At 40.0% G+C, this 26,366-nt stretch overlaps 1 protein-coding gene and 1 long non-coding RNA gene across 2 annotated transcripts in view; one reads left to right on the plus strand and one right to left on the minus strand.

Annotated features, from left to right (window-relative positions):
• RORB (RAR related orphan receptor B) overlaps nucleotides 1–3,739 on the minus strand; it is a 192,349-nt gene extending 188,610 nt beyond the window's left edge. The window contains exon 1 of the mRNA XM_004769199.3: nucleotides 3,470–3,739. Coding sequence (XP_004769256.1) covers nucleotides 3,470–3,476 — 7 coding nt within the window. The 5' untranslated portion in view covers nucleotides 3,477–3,739. The remainder of the gene's footprint in view (nucleotides 1–3,469) is intronic.
• Nucleotides 1,937–26,366, plus strand: part of LOC106003473 — a 58,480-nt gene continuing 34,050 nt past the window's right edge. Inside the window, exon 1 of the long non-coding RNA XR_001175997.2 lies at nucleotides 1,937–2,153. This is a non-coding gene — a long non-coding RNA (uncharacterized LOC106003473). The remainder of the gene's footprint in view (nucleotides 2,154–26,366) is intronic.

Consider the following 26,366-nt stretch of genomic DNA (forward strand, 5'->3'; position numbering starts at 1 on the left):
TGGCCAGGAAGACTTTTAGAGCTCCAGACTTCCAAAGGGCCACCAAACCCCTGAGAGCAAGCTGCTGCTTTTCTAAAGTTAGCAGTTAATAAAAATTAACTACCTGAAAATAATAGATGAAAACTGGGCTTCAGAAAAGCCAAGCCCCATCCTTGTTTACAGCAAGCATAAAAACCAGATTTCTAATCCGTAGGAGCCACAATCACCTATTGATTGCGACGACATCTGTGCCCCTGTTTTGGGAAGCAGGGTTTTCTGTGGAGGCAGGGCTGAAAAATCCTACCATTTCCCTGCGCTTGTGCAGTAAACCGCGGACAGGCCTCTCAGGAAGGAGTCTTGAAACCTACACCTGGGCTCACTCATTTCTCACCTATGGATGGACCCAATTAAAAGTCCTCCCTTCCGTCTTCAGAAGTTATTCTTTTCAAAAACGCAATCTGTGAAGTAGCATCACTAGAACTCATGTGGTACCCTCTAGCAGACAAAGGGTGAAATGCTTTGTGCGCCACCAAAGACAACCTCCTTCGCCCCAGGCCAGCCCAGAGTAAGCCTCGAAGCTCTAGCTCCGGACGAATCAGTTCAGCACTGGGCACACAATGACCTCAAAGATCAGAGCTCTTAACCCCTTTCTTACCCCAGAGCTTCCCTGAGGACAAAATTTCTTAACTATTGTAGACCTGCCGGGGGCGGCGGGGTGGGGAGCGGGGGGAGGGAGGTCGCGCTGACGGACGTGGAAGGTGGGTCATCTGGATTGGTCCTGAGGGCGACCACTTAATCCGGGACCAAGTTTATGTCGCACAAAGCGTCCTGATTCAGGATAGTTGCCAACTGCAAACAGTGAATCAGAGGCCAAGGCACTGACGGGGACCACCTGGGGATGGTGTGTGTGTGTGTGTGTGTGTGTGTGTGTGTGTTGGGGGGGTGTATTGGAGAAATGGAGTGGATACGCTGTAAAGCTGAGTTCAAAAACCATCCCCTCCCCCTGATGTAGGCTGATTCGTAGCCCAGGCACAAGAGAAAGCTGATTTGTTTCCGCTCTCACTTCTCAAGTTCACACTCAAGTTCAACCCCTGACTCTCACAAGAGGTCTGAGGAGCCCGGACCCTTTCTCAGCCTATCCTTAAGAATAACCCCTGATGTTGCGGGTGGGCAGAGCCTGTAGGAAATGCCTAGGGACGCAGGCAGAAGAGAAACAGTAAGGGGTCAGGAAAGGAGAGCCCGGGAGGTAGAGAAAGGGACTCTGCCACTTTGTAAGCTTGCTTTTTCTCCAGTGACAGCCCCCCCCCCCACCCCACCCCGGGGCCGCCAGAGAGGCGCCTTAAGTTAAGACCTGTAAACTCCACTGGGCAGCCTGGCTAGGGTGATGCCTTCTGGAAAGCGGGGTTTCGACTGCTTTCTAAGGGTGAGCACTAGCGAGCGCCTGGCTTTCAACCCTTCCGGCTGCCAGAGACCCCCGAAGCGAGCACGGTGGCGAACCCGGACTGCCTTTGCATACTGCTCCTTCAGGAGCAGCGCGATCAAGCTACAACCCGCTCCTGCCCCCACATTGCTCCGTTTTCTTCAGTTTAAGGGGAGAGTGAGCGGCTTTTACCCCGCAGGTCCTAGTGCCGGGTCGGAGAGAAGGTGACGCGTGGTTTCGGACCTTCAGAACACAACCCAGCCAACCGAGAAATGTTGGAAGGGGAGAAGTAAGGGAAGGGCGAACTGGTAGCCCCAGATCAGAGCAGAAGAAAGGGAAAGGAGAGCGGATGGTGGTGAGATGAGGCAGAAAAAGAAAAACAAAGACCTGGGCGTCTTTCACTTAAGGGTTCTGTACTTGTCAATTGCCCAAGTACAGATTTGAGAGTATGTGGACAGTGGAGCATGTGACCAAACCCCCAACTGGTACATTCAACATTTCGCACAAACCGGAGCTCCCACTCCCAGGGCGCGGGTCAATCATCCCATTAGGGCGTCCCTGTCCCTGATCTTCCGCTATCTCCCTCCCATCCACTTCCCCGGACAACCTCTCGGTTCCTCCTCCTCCTTCCCTTTCCTGCCACGTCCCAGAGCACCAGCTAACCCAATCCCTGCCCTAGCGTCCAGGCTCCAGGGTTCACTGTGTACGGAGCAGGGAGAACGTGTCGCCACCCCCTCGGGGCCCTTCTAAAGAGGTAAGTGTTGGGGGGAGTGAGTGAGAGGTGTACACTGCCCGGTGGAAGGCGATGAATGTTTGCAGCCCCACCTTCCCAAGTTCTACCTGCCTAGTCCACCTGTCGCCGGGTCAGGGATGTAGGGAGGCCCGCGGGTTAGCCGTCTTCGACTTTCTGTTGCCAGCACCAGAAGGGCGTGCGAAGGGTAGTGGAGAGCCCCACAAAGAGCCATAGAGTGGCCAGGAAGAAAAACGGTGTGAGGCAGGTGCCCAGAGACTTGCACATATCCCCATGGCACGCTGGCACCCGGCCGGCTCTCCAAGAAAGAGTGAAGTTGTGGCCAAGCCGAAAGTGGGGGAGAGCGGGTCCGAGCACAGCGCGCAGGAAACCTGAAGGTCCCAGCACTGTAGGGGAAGAGACGGACAAAGTGATTCCCTAAAGGCGGGCAGGCCATCCACTAGAGCAGCCCATGGGGTACCCAAGGGAGGTATCTTTCCCTTGTCCCCGGCGCGCCGCCCCACAGCTGCCAGCTTGCCCCAGGGATTTGCCACTGCTGTCGCCGCTGGGGGTCTTGGCTCAGGGGCTCACCCAGCACGCCTCCCGCAGCGGCGCTTTGACAAAAGAACCTTCTCCACCGTGGGTAGCGCGGGCTCTCTTATACTCTGGAACTTTCTCCGCGCAACTTTTTCGGGGCGGCGCTCGTCCCCGGACCGCGCGGGCTCTAGCACGCGGACCTGGCCAGGGCGCAGCGCCGGCGCAAGGGACCCACGCAGGGGACGATCCCAGAATCCGCGTCCAGTCCCGCGACACCGCCCCTCTGCCTACCACTCCCACGAAGGGACATAATAGCCGGCCGGGACGCTGGCGGGCCTACTAACCCGGAGTCTGTGTGCCCGCGCGCTCGCGCCCCGCCGCCTGCCAGTGCGCCCAGCGCACCCAACCCCGGCGGGCCACCACGACGCGCCGGGCGCTTCCAGCCGCTTCGGTCGCGAGGCAGCCCCCTTCGACTCTCCCTCCATCCGGCGTCCGCTTCCGCACCCGAGAGTGACAAGCCAAAATGGTTCAGTGCAACTCATGGACTGGGAGGAAGCAACTAGCGTCGCTCCTCTCTCCAAAAAGCGCCCTCCTGCGTCCCTCCAGAACTCCCGAGAGGCATCGACACCTTCCCACAACTTTCTACGCCCAGGCCATTTGTAGCCCACCTGCGAACGCGAACTCCAGACCTGCGCCCCGAGAACCTTCTTCCCGTTCTGCAGGGTGCGCTCCCCTCCCCCATCTCCCCATCTGGCTGGAGTTGGCCGGACCCGGGGAGCCTCGGAGTCCGCGGGCTCGCTTACCTCGCATGGTGTGGCCGCTCTCCCGCTCCGCGTAGTCATGAAGCTGCTCCCAGCCCGAACCCCGGAGAGCCAAAAATCCTGCTCAGCACGAGTGAAGAAGGTGGTCGGCAAAGAGCTGCTCCGCCGAGAAAACCATCCCTTTAGGCGGACGCCTTGGCCGGAGGGTGACGTTTGCCGCCGCCGCCGCCGCCGCTGTGTGTTAACAGTTTTGATGATGGTGGTGATGACTGTTTTGATGGTTGTTTGGTTGTTTGTTTTCAGGAAGGGCGAAAAAAGAAATGTGCTGTCTGGCTGGTGCCTGGGTTTTGTTTTGCTTTTTTTTTTTTTTTTTCCTCCTTTCTCTCTAATGTGCTTGCTTTTTAAAAATGCCACCGCCTCCGGCTCAGAAGATTTCTTTTGTGATCACTTGGACTGAGGAGGAGGAGGAAGGGCAGCAGCCGGAGGAGGAGGAGTTGGTGGTGGTTTTGTTAGTTACAAAGAAGAAGGAGAAGGAGCAAGGGGGGAAAAAAAGGAAACAGAAAAGGAAGAAAGGCGGTGTGGATGGCAGAGCATGTGCGTTTTCACATGACATCTGTGCCTGTTAGCGGATCCAGTGAATTTTCACTGTTCAGTTACAGGGAGGAAGGGAGCGAGAGAGAAAGAGGAGAGAGATGGAGAGAGAGAGCCGAGAAGGGGCTTATACGCGAGGGCGGGTTTGGCCGGGACTTCCAGGCCCCGCCTCCTGTCAGCGTCGCCGCCTATCAGCGCCCGGCAGCGCTCGGAGGGGCCGCGGCCAGGGGGAGGGGCCGCGCTTCCCGGGGAGAGGCGGGGGTTAGGGACCCGGCAGCCCGGCGACGGCCGGAGCTGACGCTGGTCACTAGACACTGTCCGAACAGGGCAAGGGAGAGGGAGCGCCCCAGAGAGGGGGGCAGACCGGCAGGTGACATTCACTTGCGACTCCAGGAGGAGGGAGAAGGCACTGACCAGTCCTTTTAGAGGCGAGAGACGTGGGGCTCCCCGGGTCCCACGTTCCGTCCCTCTCTCGCAGCGACTGCCTGCGCCGATAGTTTTGAATTTCTGGCCGCGCTCTGCAGAGTCCTCTTTCGGTAAACTCCAGATCTCTGGCGGGGGTTTCCGTGAACAGGACGCTTCAGTTTTAGTAGCAGAATAATGCAAAGCAACTTCCCTCACTTTGAGCATAACCAAAATGCAGTCCCGTGCAAGTGCCCTCCGCTTCCTTTTAAACCATCTTTCAGATGCTTCCCGCCCTGAATCCTAAAAACAGAAAACACGACACACTAAGATTACTTCACTTTTTAAACATTATTTTAAAATTTTTTTATTACTTCCTTTTTTTTTTTTCCCCAAAGAAATTTCTGTTAGCATTCGGAAATCTCTTGGCATTGGGCTACCCTATTCAAGGATAACAGTCCCAGCTGACTGTGGCTACCTTACTGATGCCAGGGAAATGGCCAGAGGTATGCTCCTGCGGTGCTGTTTATTTGATAAAGGTGCAGGGCTCTAGGAGGGAGAAATTTTAAGCCCACTTGCTATGAGAAGATATTTACCTATTTATTGGAGACAGGCAATTAAACGTAAGTATTTTGTATTCCTTAGGTGAAAACTGTCGTCTATGACCATTTATTTATTTATTGTGACCATTTATTTATTTATTTTGATAAAAATTCAATGTATATATCAAAACTGTACCTTTGCAAGTTTCCCCCTCTCGGTGGAGACAGTAAATATAGTGACCTCATCTCTGGTCCCTGGTCCCCCATCACAGTAGGTTAATCAGCCCCCTAAAAGGGAAAAATTTTGCTGCTTCTAGTCAGTCTTAAGGCATTGAGGTTCCTACTCATTAGTGTACTTGTTGGTAGAGCAGGCCTCATCATCGTTCACCTGTGCAACTAATTTTATTTTTACTGGAATTTATTCATATTATGTCATGTAACACAAAGTGCAATGCAGAATTGGCGATCATTTAGTTAATTACTGCACCCTACACTGCCAAGTAGTTTGTTCCCCCCTGTTTAAATAAAAAATGGATTAGATTACTTGCTGAATCTTCTCTAGTGCTAAATTGACTTAGCCCTGCTATATGCCCTTCCATTTGCAAGCCAATGTGTAATTTAGGAAAATTTTAGTATTAAGAGTAAAAGTTGATTGAGTCTTTAATTAAATGAAATGAACAAAAGGAAGTTACTGTTCAGAATAGTTATTCCCTTATAAATACCTTTCCCCTAGATTTGTAATTGACACAGTAGTTAATCTTTTAAGATAATATTTAAGGCTCCCTGGTTTTATCATTTTTAATCAAGTAAAATATATTCATCATAACTACATTAAAGCTACACTAAGTTATGCCTAATTTAGTTGCTTCATTAAAAATTACTGAATATAAAATAGTCAAGAAACAAATTGTGACTACATCATTTTAATTTTATGTGCTTCAAGCAGAGACACAGGAATGCTGAAGTTCTTTAAAGCCTTTGTAAACACTGTTATTATTATTATTGTGATTATTTTAGTTTCTATTTCTGATTAAAGAGAAATATCGAAATTCAGGAATTTTAACTCTTGTAGTCTTAAGTTTCTGAACATTTATTGAATTCTTCAATTTCTTTTACTGCTGTAATATCTATAATTCTTAAGAAAGATAGCCAACACATATATGATAAGTGCCTTTCCCCCCTCCTATACATTTTTAAATGCCCTTTGCTTTGTCGGTTCAACAAAGCATAATTTTGCTTAGAACTGTACCACATAGTTCTTAGTCCCTTTTGAAAACTTTTGGGAAAATTATTAATTAGAAATAAAGACTTAAATTATATCATTTAAAAAGGTGAATTAAATTATATATAGTGGTACAAAAGTATTTCCTTTTTAGAGTGGAATAAATGTTGATCACTGGATATATTGTGGTGATCTGGGATAGTCTGGATCTTACCAAAAATGAAAAACTGAGTTCTTGAGCTTTCCTAATAAGTTGCAAATTATGTCAACTGAATGGAACCTATTTGTGTAAAATAAATATTCAGGACTTAAGTTAAAGAAATCACCATTTTCCAGAAGTCTTAAAATACTTATGTATAATCTGGTGTTTTTGTAACCTATCTGCCAGCAACTATCCGTATTTTGATTAGCATAATAATAATAATATATGGATATAATGACCTTGTTCACATGAAGGGCAGGGTTGGTCACTTTACTTGGATGATCATGCAACAATTTGGTTTTCTATAATCTTGAAACTCTGCTTTTGTCCCTGGGTCTGAAGAATGTTCTAAGTTGATGATTTTAAATGAAAATCAGTAGGTCACAGCACTGTACTTAACCTGAAGAACTTATATAATTTCACTTATGTTCCTGTTAACCTGCTCCCTGGACATATCACCACCCCTCAGATTTAGCTGTAAGGCTACAGAGTAATAATGAGAAGAAATATCTTGAAAGAGGCAGGGTTTATTTTGAGCAACTAGATAGGGTGAACATAGCATTTAGGATTATTTCAATCCTAAAATGTTTGAACCCAAATAGGAAGTAGTGGTTCACCATATGCTAAATATTTAAGCCTATTAAAAATGGAAATGGTGAAGTACTGAGCTTACTGTTGCCAGGGGGACCCAAGAAAGATTGAATGAAAGATTTGGTAAAGATGCTCTACTATACAGATTTCTCTAGTAGACTGAGAATTGTCCAGATTAGCTCCAATATCCTCTGCAAGTGTAAGTGTATTCTCATGGAGGTAATTACTACAATCGCAGCTTCAACAGAGCTAGGCTTCTTGAGAATGGAAGCTCCAGGAAAGTACTTCCCTAGAGTTGGAAGAGCTCTTGGTACTTTATACGTGCTTGATAACTATTGGTTGAATGGATGCTTTCCACTCTTTCGTCCACTAGGTGTGAATCAGAAATACAGCAAAGACCTGAATAAGATCTCTTCTTTCTTAGTTTCTAATGAATGGGAGGTAAGGTTGGGGGCGGGAGAGGTGAGTTTGGAAAGAAGGAGAGGGAAGAGATTTTCTCTTTTCTCTTTTCTTTCATTCATTCATTTCTATTTTAAACTCTCCTAATTTGGGGAAGAAAAAAAAATGATGTTTGGGTTTGGTTACATAATCACAAAAGAAAGCAAAACTTGGTTATTTTCATACTTATTACTATTCTTAGTTATAATATCAGGTGGATCTTCATAGTCTTTTAGTACTTTTAAGTTCTACTTCATTTTTAAGTATGGATGCAATTTCAACAACTTTTCAGAACGAAAAAAGGGAAAATATACTAAAAATGAATAGTTGGTGCTTTATGTAATACATTGGAAAGAGTATGTGTGGGACAAAACAAAATGAACCCCAGTGGGGTAAGAGGTAAGGTAAGCTTTCAGAAAATGACAAAATAAATAACTAAGGAAAAAAGAAGAACTAACATTTATTAGATGAACCACATGATCTATCAGCCTATTCGATTTCTATTTCCTATAAAAGCCTACATGGTGTATATTGTAGCTCACCCCCTAACACGTTCCCTTTTTTTTTTTTTTTTTAAAGATAAAGAAACACAGGCTTAGAATGGTCAAGGAACTTGCCTAAGATCACAAATCTAAAGATGTTGGATCCATGACTCAAACCCAGACATAGCCTCTGAAATGTTAAGTTCCATGAGTATGGGAACTTTCCTGATTTTTATTTTTTCAGTACTGAATCCCCAGAATCTAGGATCTTACCTAGCAACCAGTAGATGCTCAAAATATACTTGCAGGTGAATAAATGGATATTTGCACTCTTGCCCATTGCACAGTATAGCATGTCCACACACTCTAGGACTAAAGCTAGTTATTTGCTAAGTGCCATTAAACAAAGAACAGTGAATTTTGACTTTGAAGATAAAAGGATACTGTGAAAAATTTATTTAATAATTATCTAATGCTGGATTCAGGTCCATCATGGACTCTAGGAAATACTTCTGTAATAAATATTTCAGGTCATAGATAATGTGGGTCTGAATTAAAATGGCATGAGTAGAAACGAAAAAAGAGAAAGGCTGGATAAATTTTGACAGCCAAAAGCTACAAAGTCTAGTTCACGATTATATGGTGGTGCTGGTGGGCAGTGTGTTGGTTAAAGTGAGGGAGAAGTCAAACTAGATCTTCATGAGTAGGAAGCTGGTAGAATGAATATACCATTAACAGAAATAAGGAAGGAAGGCAGAGTAGGTTCTTGAATAAATAGGGGAACATGCTGAGATTAATTTTCAGGTTTGGTGTGTACTGGTGACAAAGTCCAACAGATGGTTGGGAGTGTAGAACCGGAGATTTGGAAATTGTTAAGAGGTGAAAATAAAGATTCTTAAGACATTAAGGAGAAGCAGAATAATATGAGAAGAAACCAAATGTCTCTTTTTAATAGGTAGGGTGGAGGGATACGCCAGTGAATAAGAGAATGGCTGGGGAATGGTGGCCTGCATCGATCTCAGATAAGTCAAAGTAGGAAAGTTTTAAGAAAGAAGGAATGATCGGCAATGTCAGATAGGCAAAGAACTCAAGGGCCATCAGGTTTGTTGATTAGAAAGTTATTAGTGATTCTCAGGAAACCTTCAGGAGTGAGGAATGAAGAGCTATTAAGACACGGATGGAAGCAGGGCAGTGTTTGGATTATCCTTTCAAATCGTTTTGCGGATGGGAGAGGGGTGGGTGGTTAGTTTGAAAAGATGGTAGATCAAGTGTTTGCTCTCCCTCTCTCTCTACACACACACACACACACACACACACACACAGAGAGAGAGAGAGAGAGAGAGAGAGCACATTTCTTTCATTCTATATAAGCTCGGGACTGAACAAAATGGGTAATTATAGATCCAAAAAGAGGGTCTGGAGAAATGAGATCAGTGGTCATGGGCAAGCTTTGGTAAGGGGCACCTCTTCTTCTGAGACTAAAATCAAGAAACGGAATAGATAAAGACAGCAACTTTGTTGAGCTATCGGGGTTTGAAAACACCTGTAGGGGGAAAATATTGGGTCTAGGTCTCAATTGGCAATTAATTTACCTGTGTGACCCCATGCAAGTTACATTTTTTTCTGCATCCCATTTTCCTCATTATACAGTGAGTATCTTTTTTTAAAAGTTGTTATTTAAATTCCAGTTGTTAACATACAGTGTAATATTAGTTTCAGGCGTACAATATGATGATTCAGCACTTCCATACATCACCTGGTGCTCATCTTGAATGCAATGAGCATCTTAAGGACAGTGACTCTGTCATTTTCAGTTTGGTATCCAGTACCTGGTGTTCTAAACTACTTGTTTAATGATTTAGTTCAGTTTGAGAGTTGGATCATCAGTGAAACATGTCTCAGTTTAGTGCTTGTCCTGCTATTATACTTTGGTAAACCCCCCCAATTTTTAAATTACAATCCTTGAAGACTTAAATATAACAAATCCTCATTTATATAAGCTAGATTGGGTGGATCTCTTTTTTTGCAACCTTACAAGCTCTACCAAAACAGGTTGATTCTAAAACATCAAAGGAACTAAGTATTGGGCTGCCAGTGTTTCAGATACTAAATACTAAGAGATTGAGCTACACTGTATTTTATGGAACTAGACTGAAATATTTTAAGGGTTCTTTAGAAGAAGAAATGCCTGTGAATAGCTAATGAAATTACTTTTACAAATAAGATTAGTCCAGAATGAATTTAAATGTATAAAAACTAGAAAATACACTAACATTTAAATAGGGAGTAATTGGAGGAACTAGAGGGAGAATGAGGATTATAATGTTTCATGCCATGTATTTTGTACTGTTTGTTTTATTTATAAGAAGTAAATACTCCTGTGTGTGCATGTGTGTATATGATAAAAAAGTCTTTTTCAAGAAGACCAAAATAGAAAAAAAGGAGATTAGTGCAGGGGACTTCCCTTACCAAAACTTACTCTAAAGTCATTCCAATAAAAATAAGATATATTGTCATAAAAGTAGATAAGTACCAGAGCATACAGAAATTGATTTAATAAGAACTTTATATAAAGAACTTTATATAAAAATCAAAAGGGAATTTAGGTTCAGATTAGAAAATATGATGCATTTTAATATTATGGGTAACGCTAGAGTTCTGTTTCATATCACATACAAAAGTACAGTTCAGAAGGATTAAGGATTTAAATAAAATGTAGAAGTTAAAACCTAAAATAATAAGGTTACATTTTTATGTACATTTATGTAAAGTTTTGGATAGGTCTGGATAGTTTTGGATAGGGGCAAACTTTTCCAAATTAGTAAACCCAGAGCCTATAAAGAAGTTAGATGTATTTTCCTATATAAGAACTAAAAAAAAGAATATTTGAATGGCAAAAGTCCTGCAAATAAAGTAAAAATACACACAACAGACTGGAGGAAATACTGCTGCACAAAAAATTAATAGCCTTTATGAAAATGCACACAAACCTACTAATTGTAAGAATTGGGCAAATCCTCAAAACTGGGGTTGGTAGAGAAGACAAGAGGAGCTGCTTAATGGGAAGATTTTTATTTTTATTTATTTTTTTTTAAGATTTTTTTTTATTTGTCCTGAAGGTTTTTTCCTCCAGGTGAGCAATTTCTCCTTCGTATCTCTGTTAATGCTCCTGAAGAACCCCTTTCCAGTTCACCTGACAAAACTGTAAGATAATCTTGTCCTGTCTATTACAATATGAATTAGAATATAAGGGGAAGATTTTATACAACTTCATCTTAGCTGCTGATGCACTGCAAGACTTATCTTGACTTGGCTATTTTTCTCTATATTCCTGCCTCTTAATTCATGTTACGGTCCCTCGCCTACGTATATGTGTACCATGTTCTCAGAGTTTGTCTCTCTGTCTCTACTTTGCCCCTTAACCTACATATTTTCTAGTTGGCAGCTAGAGAGAACTTTAAAAAATGTAAGTCACATGATAAATAACCTCTTGCTAAAACATTTTAGTGTCTTTTCATTACATTTAGGAATAAGCCATCCTGCTTATCGTGGCTTAGAAGGAAGGCAAAAACATATTCAGGTTTGCATGGACCCCCCAGAATAATTATTAGAAGTGCCCCCTTTCATTCTCAAAAGTGTTCCAGTCTGAGCAATACATTATATAGTTGCCCTAATTATAAAGCTCTGCTGGCTTAAAGGGTATGTTTTCAGAGAAAATTGTCCTTCATCATACCACCTAAAAGAGTACTCATTTATAATTCTTTTTCAGAGCATCTCTTTGTGGTCTTTCTAGTACAGATCATAATTTATGATCATTTATTTTTTGGTCTTCTTGTTATTACCTAATAGAGGAAAAAACTAATTTATAATTAATAAATTATTTGCCCCATGAGGCAAGAACCCCATTTCTGTTGTTTTATATTATATCAGTAAGACCTACAATGATGCCTGACACTTAGGACATCATGCTCAATAAAAGTTTGTTCAGTAATCAATGACTTGGGCGAATTGTTAAAATTTAAGCGACGTAAGTAATAATTTTTGTTTTCTTGATCCACACATTTGCTAAGATGTCTCCATGTCTCCTTATGGGCACATTAAAAAAATTCATGGGATATTAAGTTTTTCTTTTAAAGACAATTGATATATATTGGGATAATTAAGTATACCAGTTCTGGAGTAAAATGAAACAAAACAAGAACAAAAAACAAACAAAAACAGTTTTCTGTTCCGGGTCTGCTATTTCCAATGTGTACTGGTAGTTAACCTGCTTAAAATGCACTTTAAAAATATGTGAAATAGGACTAACAAACTCTAAAGGATAAAATGAGATATACTTACATAATGTTTAGCACATCAAAATCGTGTGAAAATCACCAACTATTTATAAATTTATTACTTGCTTGTGGAAAATCTGTTTAATGAGTTAGCAACATCAAATTTTTCAATTCAGGGCAAACAGATGTTGCTGCCCACCACACTTCCCAGTTATTTCTATATAATCAACAAATGCACAGAATATAAACTAATTTTTAATTTCCCACTTTATTAGTTGTTTTCAATTTGATTTTTCCCAATTGCTCTATGACTCTGCTTTTTTGCCTCCTTTCTTACTTTGAATTAATAGATTTTGGATTATTGCATTTATTTTTCTTCTATTGGCATGGTGGTTACACATCCTTTATTAATCTTTTGGTAATTCTCCTAGGGATTCAACATGTGTCCTTGGATTACTAGAACAGATACAAATTAATACTCTTACCACATTCCAGTCAATGCTAAGACCTTAGAATAGTGAACTCTGTGAAGTTTCCTCAACCCTCTGAATGCCACTCACAGTATTACTGTCATGTATTTAGGTTCTACCTATATTTTAAACCCTGTAAAATATTACTAATATTGTTATTATGATTTTGTATCATCGGCATTCCTTCAGATGTGCCCCAAATTTAGTCACATAATTTTTTCCTCCGTTTTTGTGTTTCTCTTTGGGATCATTTTCCTTCTGCTTGAAGAACTACTTTTAGCATTCCCTTTCATGTTGGCTGCGGCTGCTGAATACGCTTAGTCTTTGGTTATCGAGAAATGTCTATGTTGCTTCATGTCTGAAAGATGTTTTTACTGGTTGCCGGATTTTTTGTTTTCTTTTTTTTCACACTCTCCTCATGTCATTCCATTGTCTTCTGTCTTACATCTTTTCTGTTCAAGAGTCAGTTCTCAAATGTTGTGGCTGTTCCTTTGAAAAAAACGTATCTTCCTTTTTGGTCCTTTTGGGATTTTCTCTTTGTCTTTGGTCTTCAGTCGTTTTACTGTGATGTGCATAGATGTGGTTTTCTTTTCAATTGCCCTGTCTGCAGTTAGAAACACCTCTTGAATCTATGGCCTCGTATCTCTCATCAGCTGGAAAGTTCTTGACATTTACCCTTAAATATTGCCCTTGCCCCATTCTCCTTCTGGAGGGCGATGGCATTACAGGTATGTTTTATTTATGGTGTGTATGTCTGTATGTACATATATGTTTTCATTTTGCCCCCATATGTCCCTCTTACTATGTGGTTTCTGTCCTTTTAGCTCTCCAGGCTCCCATCAGGGTATTTTATATTTACCTAACTTCCAGCTCCCTAATGCTCTCCTCGGCTGTATTTTCCAGTTTGTTACCAAACCTATTTGCTCTTTGTTTCAATTACTATATTTTGTAGTCCTAGAATTTCTGTTTGGTTCTTTTTTTATAGTTTCCTGTTATCTGGTAGAATGTTCCATCTTGTCATCTATTTTTTTTTTTAATTTTCATTTCCATATAGTTAACATACAGAGTCATATTAGTTTCAGGTGTACAACGTAGTGATTCAGGAGTTCTATACATCACTCAGTGCTCATTGTGATTAAGTGTACTCTTAATCCCTTTCACTTAGTTCATTTATTTTGTTGAACATATGAATACATTATTATTATTTTAAAATCCATGCTGACAATTTCAATATCATGGGCAACAGTTTTTATTTATTCACCAGAATTTTTTTTATTGACATTCTGGGCACAGTCTGTCATTATAGAGCCTAATGGTCTAAATGGTGGTCAAAATGCTACTTTTTATGGTTGTATTTATCTTTCTCTGTTTCAGTGAAGACTAAAATGGACCAAAAAAAAAAAAAAAAAGACAGAGATAAAGACAATTTTTGAAGATTTGAATTTGAAACAAAAAAACAAACAAACATGATGTTGAGAGGTGTGCACGTGGATCAAATGACCCAGGGATTTTTCCATTAAGATTAAAGAACTTCCTGTGTGTTTCTAGTTCTCAAATATCAAAACTGTTCCCGGCATATTGCTGCATGTTCACAAATCACTAAAAACACTATTCTGTTCCCAACTCATTCACCAAAGTCAGATCATTTCTCAATACAGAACGTTTTCATCTTTTCTACTGGGAAAATGGAAAATAGATGGGAATCTGCATTTTGCTTAAGATGTTCTGAGATTTAGTCCTTGGTTACTTACCACGGCATTTCTTTCCTTAAAGAGTATACAGCCAACTGCAGCTACTTTAGGGACCAAGATTATAATCACCGTGCAACCTCCCTTAGAATGAATTTACATACATGCCGTGGGATTGCCCAGTTTGAATGCTTGGCAGACCGGGGGCTTGACGGCATTTTGATAAATGATGCACATACATAATTTGAAAATCTAAAATGCACTGGCAGAGATCAGGAGATGTTTGTGTTAATGAAAGCATGATTTTTCTGGATCAAAGCAGACAAGGGAGGCCCAATTCTCTCAGATGAGGAGGGCTGCGGAATCTGTTTAGTGAATGAAGAGAGGTTGATACAAGATGAGCTCTTTAAATAAGGGCAAAGTACTTTATCAATCCAAACCAATTTCGCACAGCCCATCCTCCTCTCTGGAGGACGCTGGGAGGAAAGGGATGAAATCAGCATGCTTTTTGAAAACTCCAAGCAAGTACATCAGACCTCTCTGGTGGGACCCTTAAAATCTCAGTCAGCTGGTATGAAAATCTGGAGAAAGAATTCTGTGTTTTATTTGAACGTGAATTCTATTCCACTCAACAGCCAGGACTTGGAAGAGGGAGAGAGAAAAACATGACCATGAACTTGGAGGTGGGGACTAACATATGAGAGAAACAAGAGAATTCAGGGATTTCAAAAGCCTTGAGAGGAATGGGAAAGGCCTATGATGTCTTCAATAGAGTGATAACTAATGCTTATTGTATGTTAGTGGGACATGTTTCAGATTAGTCATTCTGTGATGAATGAGGAAACGCTTGGCTGGGGCTTAAAATGGAGAGCAGAAAAGGAAGAAGGAATAAAGAAAAAAGAGAAGAGGGTGAGCGCAGTGTTTCTATCCATTTACTGATTTGTGCTAAGGGCAGTTGATTACTTCGAAGAGTTGACTGGTTTCCTGAGTAGGGCCCAGGGGTTGGTTTATTTGTTTGTATTTTTGTCAATTCAGTCCCAAGGCTGTTCTTACCCTGGAACCCCTAAGCTATTAGTCCATATCTTTAAGCCCTACAACTACACGGGGGGTGGGGTGGGGGGGGGTGGAGAGAAGGGATAGGTTTTTCTGCTTATCTACAACACTCCTAAATATGTAACCAATAATACTGGCAAAATTCGCAGTCTCCAGACAGAAGTTTCAGAATGGATTCTGTTTTTCTTTATTGCAGAGTAAACACATAGCCATGGACTAAGTTGTTTTATGAGTTTTTTAAAAAAAAATTTGGTAAAGTTAACATTGTTCTTTTGGAAATTACTTAAGCTTAATAAAATTAGTGCTATGAGACAGCTATTATCTTAAAAAAGGAGAGCAAAAAATTCCTTCCAAATGCCAGTGAGTGGACAAGAGGTACAATACATTCAAGCTGATTATTTTTCCACCACTGGATAGGTTTGGTATCGTCAAAGTATAGGAGAAATGGGAACAAACAATACTTCTAAAAAAATTAACTCTTGCTGGTTACAGGTCTCAAGGAGTTATGTAATCAAAGCAGAAAAGTATGACTTTAAAATAATTTGGTCATGCCATGTTTTAACACATGTACAAGTGTGTCCCCAGAGAAGGCTGGTATATGTCATGTATTTAAACTCAAGTTGAGGTAATAAACAATTGTAGAGTCTTGCTTAGATCATGTACTTGCTGTCTTTGCTTCTGGAGATACTGGCTGAATATGAATAAAAGAGGTGGAGCGAAGGGATTTAGGGGTGCCCCACTTCAAGGGGTGCATTGCATTCGTTTCTTGGCCTAACAGATTTGGGAGAAGGAAGACTAGTGTCCAGCAGAGGGCACAGTGCTGGAGTCAGGCATGGTTTAACAACCGCCTTAAATCTACTGGCCGAAAGGAGCAGAGAACCTGACCACACAGAAGTGATGGTAATAAAAGGGGCCAGCACCTTCCCATGCTTACAGAGCCAAACCAATATTTTACCTTCAAGCCCACTGAGCTCAAAATTAAGTATACAAAACCAAGCATATGTGCCTGCCTTAGTAGTTGTTATTTAATTTAATTTTTTAATTAAAGTCGAGCTTTTATCAGTGAGGAGCTATCAGGAAAATACCGATAAGCTATTAATTTCTCACATTGTCTTCAGTCGAGAGTAGTTCATTACAGTAGATTTTATAGTTCTCATAGGTTACCTGTCTGTAAAGTCAATCGTTTTGTTTGTTTGTTTTCTGGCTTATTCTGTGTTTATTCCCTTTAAATATTGAAATATTAGGTCTTTAACAACTTGGCTACACATCAGTCTTTTCACCTTATGAGGCTACCTCTTCAGGGCAATAAGAGCTCCTTACATTAGCTCTACAGGAACATTAGAAAGCCTAAGGAAAAGGCAGGCAGATTTTGATTCTGTGGACTATGATGGGTGGGCAGAGTCTATAAACACACTGGACTTTGTAGGAAAATGTGGATGATAGAGATAAAAATGACTGAGATGAAAACCAAGAAAGGAAAAAAAGGAACTAGTTTTTTTTTTTAAAGATTTTATTTATTTGTCAGAGACAGAGGGAGAGAGAGCGAGCGAGCACAGGCAGACAGAGAGGCAGGCAGAGGCAGAGGGAGAAGCAGGCTCTCCGCCGAGCAAGGAGCCTGATGTGGGACTCGATCCCTGGGATTATGACCCTGGGATTATGACCCGAGCCGAAGGCAGCTGCTTAACCAACTGAGCCACCCAGGCGTCCCAAAGGAACTAGTTTTTAAAGGCAATCATTGTGAAGCCACTACTATGTGTACAGGTTGTTTTTTCATTCACATAAAAATTCAATGAATAGGGTGCCTGGGTGGCTCAGTGGGCTAAAGCCTCTGCCTTTGGCTCAGGTCATGATCCCAGGGTCCCAGGATGGAGCCCCACATCAGGCTCTCTGCTCAGGGGGAAGCCTGCTTCCTACCCACCTCCACTTACCTCTCTGCCTACTTGTGATCTCTCTCTGTCAAATAAATAAATAAAATCTTTTAAAAAAATTCAATGAATAGAGATTTAAGTAAAATCTGACATTTTAGTCACCAGTATATTTCAACAGAGATCAAACCTTGAGTAAATTCTGTTTTAAAGACAACAGAAATGGTTAAAAGTCCAATATTTACTTAACTAGCAATGCTTCTATAAAATATTCTAAGATTCACATAAGCCTGAACATTTTGTTTTAAAATTTATGTGGAAAATTTGTAAGAATTTTATAAATGGGGGCCCAGGGTGGCTTAGTTCTTAAGTGTCTGCCTTCAGCTCAGGTCACCATCCCAGGGTCCTGGAATTGAGTCCCACATTGGGCTCCCTGCTCTGTGGGAAGCCTGATTCTCCCTCTCCCGCTTCCCCTGCTTCCCCTCTCCCACTTCCCCTGCTTATGTTCCCTCTCTCACTGTGTCTCTCTCTGTCAAATAAATAAATAAAAAGGAAAATCTTAAAAAAAAAATTTTACAAATGAAATACTCCATAACAAGAAGTTCAGGAAACTCAGTAAAAAACGAAACTAGAACTTATTCATGATTTTGTAAACTACATTTAAATTATTAAATACTTTAATTTTTATAGCAGTTTTAGGCTTATAGAAAAATTGAGCAGAAAGAAGGGTTCCTATATGCCCCCATACTTCACTCCCAGAACAGCTTCTCCTTTTAATAATATCTTCATTAGAGTGGTAGGTTTTTTTTTTTTATACAATCAATGAACCAATATTAATACATTATTATTAACTGAAGTCCATCCTTTGCATTAGGGTTCACTTTTTCACTCTGTGGTTTCTGATAGAATTGTCTCACTGCTCTAAAAACCCCCGGTGGGTCACCTAGCTCTCCCCACCCCAAATCCCTGGCAACCAGTGATCTTTCCACCATCTCCATATTTTTGTCTTTTCTAGGATGTCATAGAGTTGAAATCATACAGTATGCAGCCTTTTTGGATTGGCTTTTTTCACTGAGCGATTTGCATTTCAGTTTCTTTCATATCTTCTCATGGCTTGATCACCACCCCCCACCCCGCCCAACAGTGAATAATATTTCACTGTGTGGATGTATACCACAGTTTATTTATCCCTTACACTTCGTGAAGGACATTTCCCTGAATTCCCACCTAGAGCACTAGACAGCTAAGGATAGAGTTTGTGAATCACAGAAAGACCAGTTTAATCTTGGTGGATTAAACAGGGAGTTTTGTTTCTGTTTTTGTTTTACCTTATAAGAAGCTACAGGTAAGTAGGTCGATGTGATGTTTTAGTAATATCAGGGACCCAGGTGGCATCTATCTGTTCCTCAGACACTTATGGGATATGGCTTTTGTCTTCATACTTTTCCCTGAAGATCTCAAGATATTTTCTCCACCTCCTGCATCACATCAAGAACAAGGGGGAAGACAGAGAGCAAAAGGTGCATGCCAGCTTCATGGTTGTCCCTGAGACAGAGAAAAGTGGCCCTTGGCAGCGTGGAATTGGCCTGCAACTATCCACGGGCCATGGTGTTGCTAGGAGCTGGCCTGGCACCCACAGCTAGGCCTTGGCAACTGAAGAGACAGCACTAGAAATACCAGAATTATAGAGAGGCATGAAGAGAAAAAATGTGAAAAAAACCTTTGACTATTCACAACTTGGGCTAGATCTGACCTTACTCCACAGTGTATTACCCAAATGGACCACTGTAAATATGGCCAAAAAGTTAAACTCCCTCTCTGTCTGGCTTATTTAAATAGTTTCAGGAAAAAAAAAAAACAAACAAACCAAAAACAAACAACTGACAGAGCAAATGGCAAAACTGTGAAATACAGTTATATTTGCAAATAGGAGAACCTCATTTTGACATTTTCTTAAATAACCAAGATTTATTCTTTAAAACATTAAATAACACAAGTGATACGTAAACACATATGCATTATGAAAAATTCAAATAATACAGTGTATGGTGTAAAAATGACAACCCTGTTTCCCTTCTTCTACAATCCTCTTTCTTCACTAGCAAGGACCACTGCTAAAATATTAGTGCATTTATTAGAAAACATTTCACTTTATGTTCATACTCATAAGTTTAGTTTTCCTTTTGCATTTATGTATACATAAATATGTCTCTGTGTGTGTATATATACACAGGCAATACACTTATATATATTATATGGAGATATACATATTATATGTAATATGTATTATATATAAAATATATATAAAAATTAGAGTATTTTACATACATATAAATATATATACACACATATACATGTGTGTGTAAAATATTTTACAAATTCTACAAATTGCTCTTTTTTTCCCATAGCAAATAGAACTGCTGGGTCTAAGGCTTAACATTGAACATTTTGGGTGTTATGACCAACCCCCAAAAAGTCTTTTCCCAATTCTAGTTGTCACAGTGGTGTACAAAGCATTCATTTTCTTACCCTCACCAACCCAGAGTCATTCTCCCATTTAGCATTTTGTATCCAACATTGTTTTAACTTACATTTCCCTGACCATCACTGATGTTGAGGATCTTTCCATATGTTGATGAGCTCTTAGGAGTTGTTCTGTGTATTATCTTTATCATTCTCTTGCTGATTTGTAGGGACTATTTTATATGGTATGGATATTAATACTTTGTTGTAAACATATACATTGCAAACATTTCTGTCTGCAGCTTATCTCCTAATCTATTTATGGTGACTTTTTTCTTCTAAGAGATTTTATTTTTATGCAATGACTTAAAAAATATTTTCCTTTCAGCTTCTGGGTTTTGTGTTTTGTTTTAAAGATTTTATTTATTTTAGAGAAGTTGAGAGAGAGAGAGAGAGAGAGAGTGAGTAGGGAGGGGCAAAGGGAGAGGAGAGAGAATCCTAAGCAAATTCCTGCTGAACACAGAACCCCAGGCAGGGCTTGATCTCAGGGCCCTAAGATCATGACCTGAGCTGAAATGAAGATTTCGGCTTAACTCACTAAGTTGTCCAGGCGCGCTGTGGGTTTTGTGTTTTTTAATGAAATTTTCCCTCACTGTCCCCCCTGCAACCATGATTACAAGAATATTCTTCCCCATTTTACTTAAATATTTTATAGTTTGGCTTTAGGTTTATTGCAGGATCTGAACTCTTTTTTGGTGGACTGTAGGTAGGAATCTAACTTATGTTTAACTACTTGGTGTAATGCAGTCAGAATGCTTGGGGCCATTTTCCAGCTCTGCTATTTGCTCGTAGTTCTGCATTACTCCACTCTCTGGACTTCACAAAATGTGGATAACACTATTACCTACTTCATAAGATTGTGGGATGGATGACATGAGTTATTAATGACAAATACTTAAAATTGTTCCTGGAATAGTATAAACCCTTCTTCATATATACTAACCCTGCCCGTCCTCCAACCCAAAACCTGAAACAAAAATCAACAAGACAAATCCAGTCCTTTCTCTCATGAATTGATAGACAATATTTGCTATAATTTAAACTACAAAAATGGGTCAGTTTTTGGTTCTATTCTGTTTCATTGAACTTTTTTTCTGTCAATTCCCTCTGTTTTAATTACAACAACTTTAAAATATATTTGCTCTTTGGAAGGGCATAAGCTTTTCATTGTTTTTTTTTTTAAATTGGTATTTTTGCATGTATTTTTTTGTACAGATGAGTTTTAGAATTATCTTGTTAAGCTCCATAAGAGGCATCTTGTTGAGTTCAGTAAGAAATCTTAAATTCTATACTATTTGGTTTATGATTGTGTTACATTTATAAATTACTTTAGGGAGAATTGATATCTTCATGATATTCAGTTTTCCTGTGAACATGGGAACATTGTATGTTGCTCCAAAGTCGTCTTTAAGTCTTCTTTTCCGTGCTTCAGGGAAATATCATTTTATTCATATCTTGCATTTCTGATTATAAACTAGAGGCATTACTCTAGATGTTGTTACTGTTAAGAGTCAAGTCCAGAGGGACAATGTGAGCCTCATTATATCTCAATAATTTTGACTTGGACAAGTTCCCATCTTTGAACAATCACTATAACAAGAAATGTGATATACAGCTGGCTTAAGTTTAGTTTGTGTACCCACTGGGAACTCCTGGGTGACAGGAAAGTTATCCAATAGAGTAGAATGTATGCAACATCAATTATTCTAGTTTGGATGCATATTGATATTTGATCTGATTTCATTTTTTTTTTTAACTAGATTTGTCAGTATTTTCATCAGGAGGTACTTCTAGATTGTATGCTTTCAGAGTTCCTGAGTGTCTGAAACTGTCTCTTTTTTCTTGCTCATATGATTTATAAAATGTTTAAAATGTTGTTCCACTGGCTTATCTTATTTTTCTGTAGTAAATGAGAAATTTGAAGGCTGCCTGATTTTCTTTGCTTTCTAAATAACCAACTCTCTTTCTAAAAGAATCATGTAATATTTTCCTTTATCCTTGGAGTTAAATCTTTCATCAAGAGGGCTAGGTTTAATATGATTTTTGATATATGAGTCTTAAGTATTTAGCTTAGTTTCTTCCAATAGCTCTGTGATTCTTGCTTTTCTCCCTTCTCTTTCTGGAACTTTCATTATGTGTATTAAATCTAGATTTATCTTCCATTAACTTTTATTTTTATTCATGATTTCCACTGTATATATATAATCACATGCCTAATTAAATATACATAATCAAATACATAATGGGATGATGCGTGGGTGGGCATATGTGTGTTTACATGTACAACAGATCCTTCATCTGGTGTTTGGTGTCATTTAATTGGTTTGTTCTATTATTTGATTTCTCTACAGAGGGTTTAGAAATGGAAATCATGTTTATTTTATTTCCAAAATTTTGTTTGTTTTGTGGACTTTCCTCTCCCTTCCTCTTTCTTTCTACCTTTCGCTCACTCCCTCCTTCTCTTCCTTCCTCCCCTCCTTCCTTCTCCTCCTTTCTTCCTTCCTTTCTTCTTTCCTTCCATTAAGATAATTAGTTTCTTTCAATTCCACCCAGTCTCCCTTAATAGGAGCTTCTGTTCTGGTCACTAGCTTGGTCTCCCTTCTTGAAATAATCAAGACTCATTAAACAATGTGTGTTTTGTTTTTCATTGTCAACGTATGCAAGTTGGGGGGTGAGAGCATCTTGGGACCAGCTATACTGGCAGGCAGCGGAGACAAAGGAAGTCGTTCACTTCCCAGTCAGCTGGTGGGTATTCTTCACTAGTCTTTTTCTAGGACCGAGGAACAAGATGGCAGAGATACTTTTTTCATGAACTGAGTGGATCCTCTTACCAATCTGTTGTGACCTTTAAAAATCACCTTTGTTTTCAGGACTGAAGTTATCTGCCCCATGCTTTGCTAGAGAGGTTGACTTCCTCTCAGTCTGGTTCTTACTGTCTTGTGGAATGCAAGAACTTCCTCTACGTCTTTTCTGGGTGCTACTGAAACTGTATCCTCAGAAGTTTGTAGAGTCTCCTTCAGGCTTTAGAAGTAGGCCACGTTTCTCCCACCTCCTTCCCACTCCCCTACACACCTGTTACTGCTTGAGCTATAAGTTTGCTGAGAAAGGAAGCAAAGTGATTCCATTCGGACCACCATTTTCTGAGAATTACCTCCCACTTTTCTTTTGATAGGAGTATACTCAATAGGATCTGAGGCTACTGTAAGTCCATACTTCCCTAGCAAATGCAAGATACATAGTCTATTTCAGTATATTATTTACCTTTAAAAAAATTATATATATTCCTGAGCTCTTGTGACCTCAAAAAATTTCTCTATGTTCAAATTAATGCTAGGGATCTGAAGGATATAACAATTTTTTTTTTAAAGAATATGCTAGTCATTAACTGTTGTTTAGGTGCAATGAAAGTTCATTCTTCCAAATCATTAATTCGTTTGACAAACAGTTTTTAATGCCTTCTTTTTGCCAATCACTGCATTCAATCCTTAAATGTCTTCCAGGAATCCTCACCTCTCATTAGGTAGCACAGACATCCTGGGGAGAGGACTGTCATGAAAGCTTTTCTTTTCTGTCGCTTGACTTAATACAGTTTTCATTTGTCAACTTTCAGAATGTTTTGTACCCTTTGTGGTAGACTGAAAACATGGCCAGAATCCTCACTAATTCCACTTTGCAGTTGCTCGCATCAGAATGTGGAGTCTATTTCCCCACCCTTTGAATATGGACTGGCCTTGTCACTCGCTTTGGCTAAAACATGTGGCAGAGTGACAATGTACCGGTTTTGAGCATAGGCCATTTGAGGTCTGGCAGGCTTCAGCTTTCTTCCTTAGATCCCTGTGATCACTATGGGAGCCAGTCTGGACTGGCTGGCCTGCTGGAGTAGAGATGAGCCATTTTGGCTGAGATCAACTGAACCACCCAGCTAAGCTCAGTCCAACTTGCCAACTTGAAGAATTGTGAGCTAAATAAATGATTGGTTTAAGCCCTTATGTTCTGGGACGTTTTGGAAGCAGGAAAAGATTATGAAGTGAAATTGATAATTTCATTCTATTCACTAATAGGACCTCTGTTAAGATACAGGAAATTGGTTTCAGAGTAACTATGGGCGTTTTGTTTCATTTGCATCTATTTTCATTGAATCTGTATCTACATCATCTCTATCTACATTTATAGTACAGGTGTGTATCATCTGTATCTAAATATATTTATATCTCTATCTATATTAGGAAGGCATGCTCAGTCTAAACTAGAATTCAGAGACTAATAAGTCCAATAAATAGCTGACCTGGGTGTTATCACAAACATATATTTGGGTGAGTTAATTTGCATTAGAAGGAAGAGAGGTTTTAATGAGGACATTTTGGAATGAGCACCTCGAGAGAGAGAGAGAGGTGTCTCTTCTCAAGCCCAGCATCATGGACCATATATGACCCCTATGGGCATTCTTCTCATTTCTCTGGAACATAATTTTGTTCTGGTGCATTGATGATTGAAAAGAATATATCCTTGTCTTGACAACTTGAGGTTCATATGCCAGGAGGCTCTGACTTAATGAAGGACATCAACCGAGTGGCAAGAGAAAGGTATGATCTTAAAGTAGAGTTACAGGTGGTAGAGGAGAGTATGTGGGAAAGGGGGACTTGAGAAAACTCTGTGAGCCAAGTGTACCACAAACAGTGACAAAAATAACTGTGGGGGACTTGGTTGGGAGAGGTAGACGGACAGTGAAATCAGAGCTTTAAAGTTTGTATGAATTTATTGCTTTCCATTGGCTGGTGTATTCCAAAGCTAAATTTTAGGTCACTGTAATAATCAATCATTTACTATCAATGCTCCCTTCAATTTTCTTTTAACTGCATGCTGGAAGTAATATATATCTAAAAAAAACAAGCTGTTAAAAGGAAGATGTTAATAAAAAATGATTTCCCTAATGCCAACTGATAACAATAGATTTTTAAAAGTGAAGGAAGTCTGAAGCCAAAATGTACAGAAAGCAGTAAAAATAGATAGCAAGTAAAAGGTACTTATTTGTCATAAATGATATAAAGAATGGATTAGTAAGGGAGAGTAATGTATAATATGGAAGTGTTGTGCTGTTTTTTTATAGTTATACTACATAGATTAGGATTTAATTTCGTTTCTCTTGAAAATTTTTAGTTCACCACTGCCTTACTTTTTATGACTACTGAAACTCAACATACTTTATAGAATCAGACATTTTCTGCTCAACTTCCTATGCTGAAAAAACAAAACTGTCTCAGAACACAATAATTATAATATATTCAAGGAAAAATCCAAAGGCATTATTTCACCAAAAAAAGTTTACCCCAATTACAACAAGTTCTAATTAAAATAAAAATAGTCAAAAATAAAGGAAAACCTCAGCATTTGAATGGGGCTCTCTCATCTTTTAGATGGCATCCAGTTCTTTTGGTTTTCCTCCTACTTCATTCACTAACTCCTTTTTGGTGTTTTACTATCCTTCAGCCACAAATATAAATGCTCTTCAAGGGTCAGTCCTTAACCTCTCTTTTCTCTCATTATTTTCTCCATGATAAATTTCATCTAATCTAATGACATGACAATGCATATGGCCCCAGTTCTTCCCTCCCTTCTTTCCCTTCTTTCCTTCCCTCCCTCTTTCCTTCCTTCCTCTCGCCCTCCCTCCCTTTTTATGTCAGTTCCAGATATGCAACATACTGATTTGACAATTCTATACATTACTCAGTGTTCACTATGATAACTGTAGTCCCATGTGTCACCATGCATTATCACAGTATTATTGACATCTCTGTGACTGACTTGATAACTGGAAGTCCATATCTCTTAATCCTCTTCATCTGTTTCTCTCCTCCTCCCACCCACCTTTTCTCTAACAACCACCAGTTTGTTTTCTGTATTTAATAGTCTGGTTTTTCCATAAGTGACTCTTAATCTCACAAAACAAACTGAGGGTTGCTGGGGGGAGGGGGAGGGAGGGGTGGTGGGGTTATGGACATTGGGGAGGGTATGTGCTATGGTGAGTGCTGTGAAGTGTGTAAACTGGGCGATTCACAGACCTGTACCCCTGGGGATAAAAATATATTATATGTTTATAAAAAATAATTAAAAAATAAATTAAAAAATAGTCTGGTTTTTTGTTTGTTCATTTGTTTTGTTTTTCAGATTCCACACAGAAGTGAAATCCGAGTCTCTACCTCCACTTTCATCCCTTCTCTGAGTGCTTCCATTTCTGATGTTGCCAACTTAGTTCTCATATCCTATAGTATTTCACACACCATACATCCAATCTGAATTAACTCACCATCTCTTTCCTTTTTACTTAACATACAATCTCTCTCTCTCTCTGTCTCTCTCTCTCTCTCTTTTTTTTTTTTTTTTTTTTTTGAGTGAGAGAGAGAGTGAGGGGGAGCACACAGGGGGAGGGGCAGATGGAGAGGAAGAGAGGAATGTCAAGCAGGCTTCACACTCAGCTTGAACCCTGAGATCATGATCTGAGCTGAAATCAATAGTCCAGCACTCAACCGACTGATCCACCCAGGCATCCCAACTTGCTATATTTTAAAGATATTGAATGCTGATTATCTACCTTC

The sequence above is a fragment of the Mustela putorius genome, unplaced genomic scaffold (assembly GCF_011764305.1).
Source record: "Mustela putorius furo isolate JIRA1106 unplaced genomic scaffold, ASM1176430v1.1 tig00000854_pilon_pilon_pilon, whole genome shotgun sequence".
Taxonomy (NCBI): domain Eukaryota; kingdom Metazoa; phylum Chordata; class Mammalia; order Carnivora; family Mustelidae; genus Mustela; species Mustela putorius.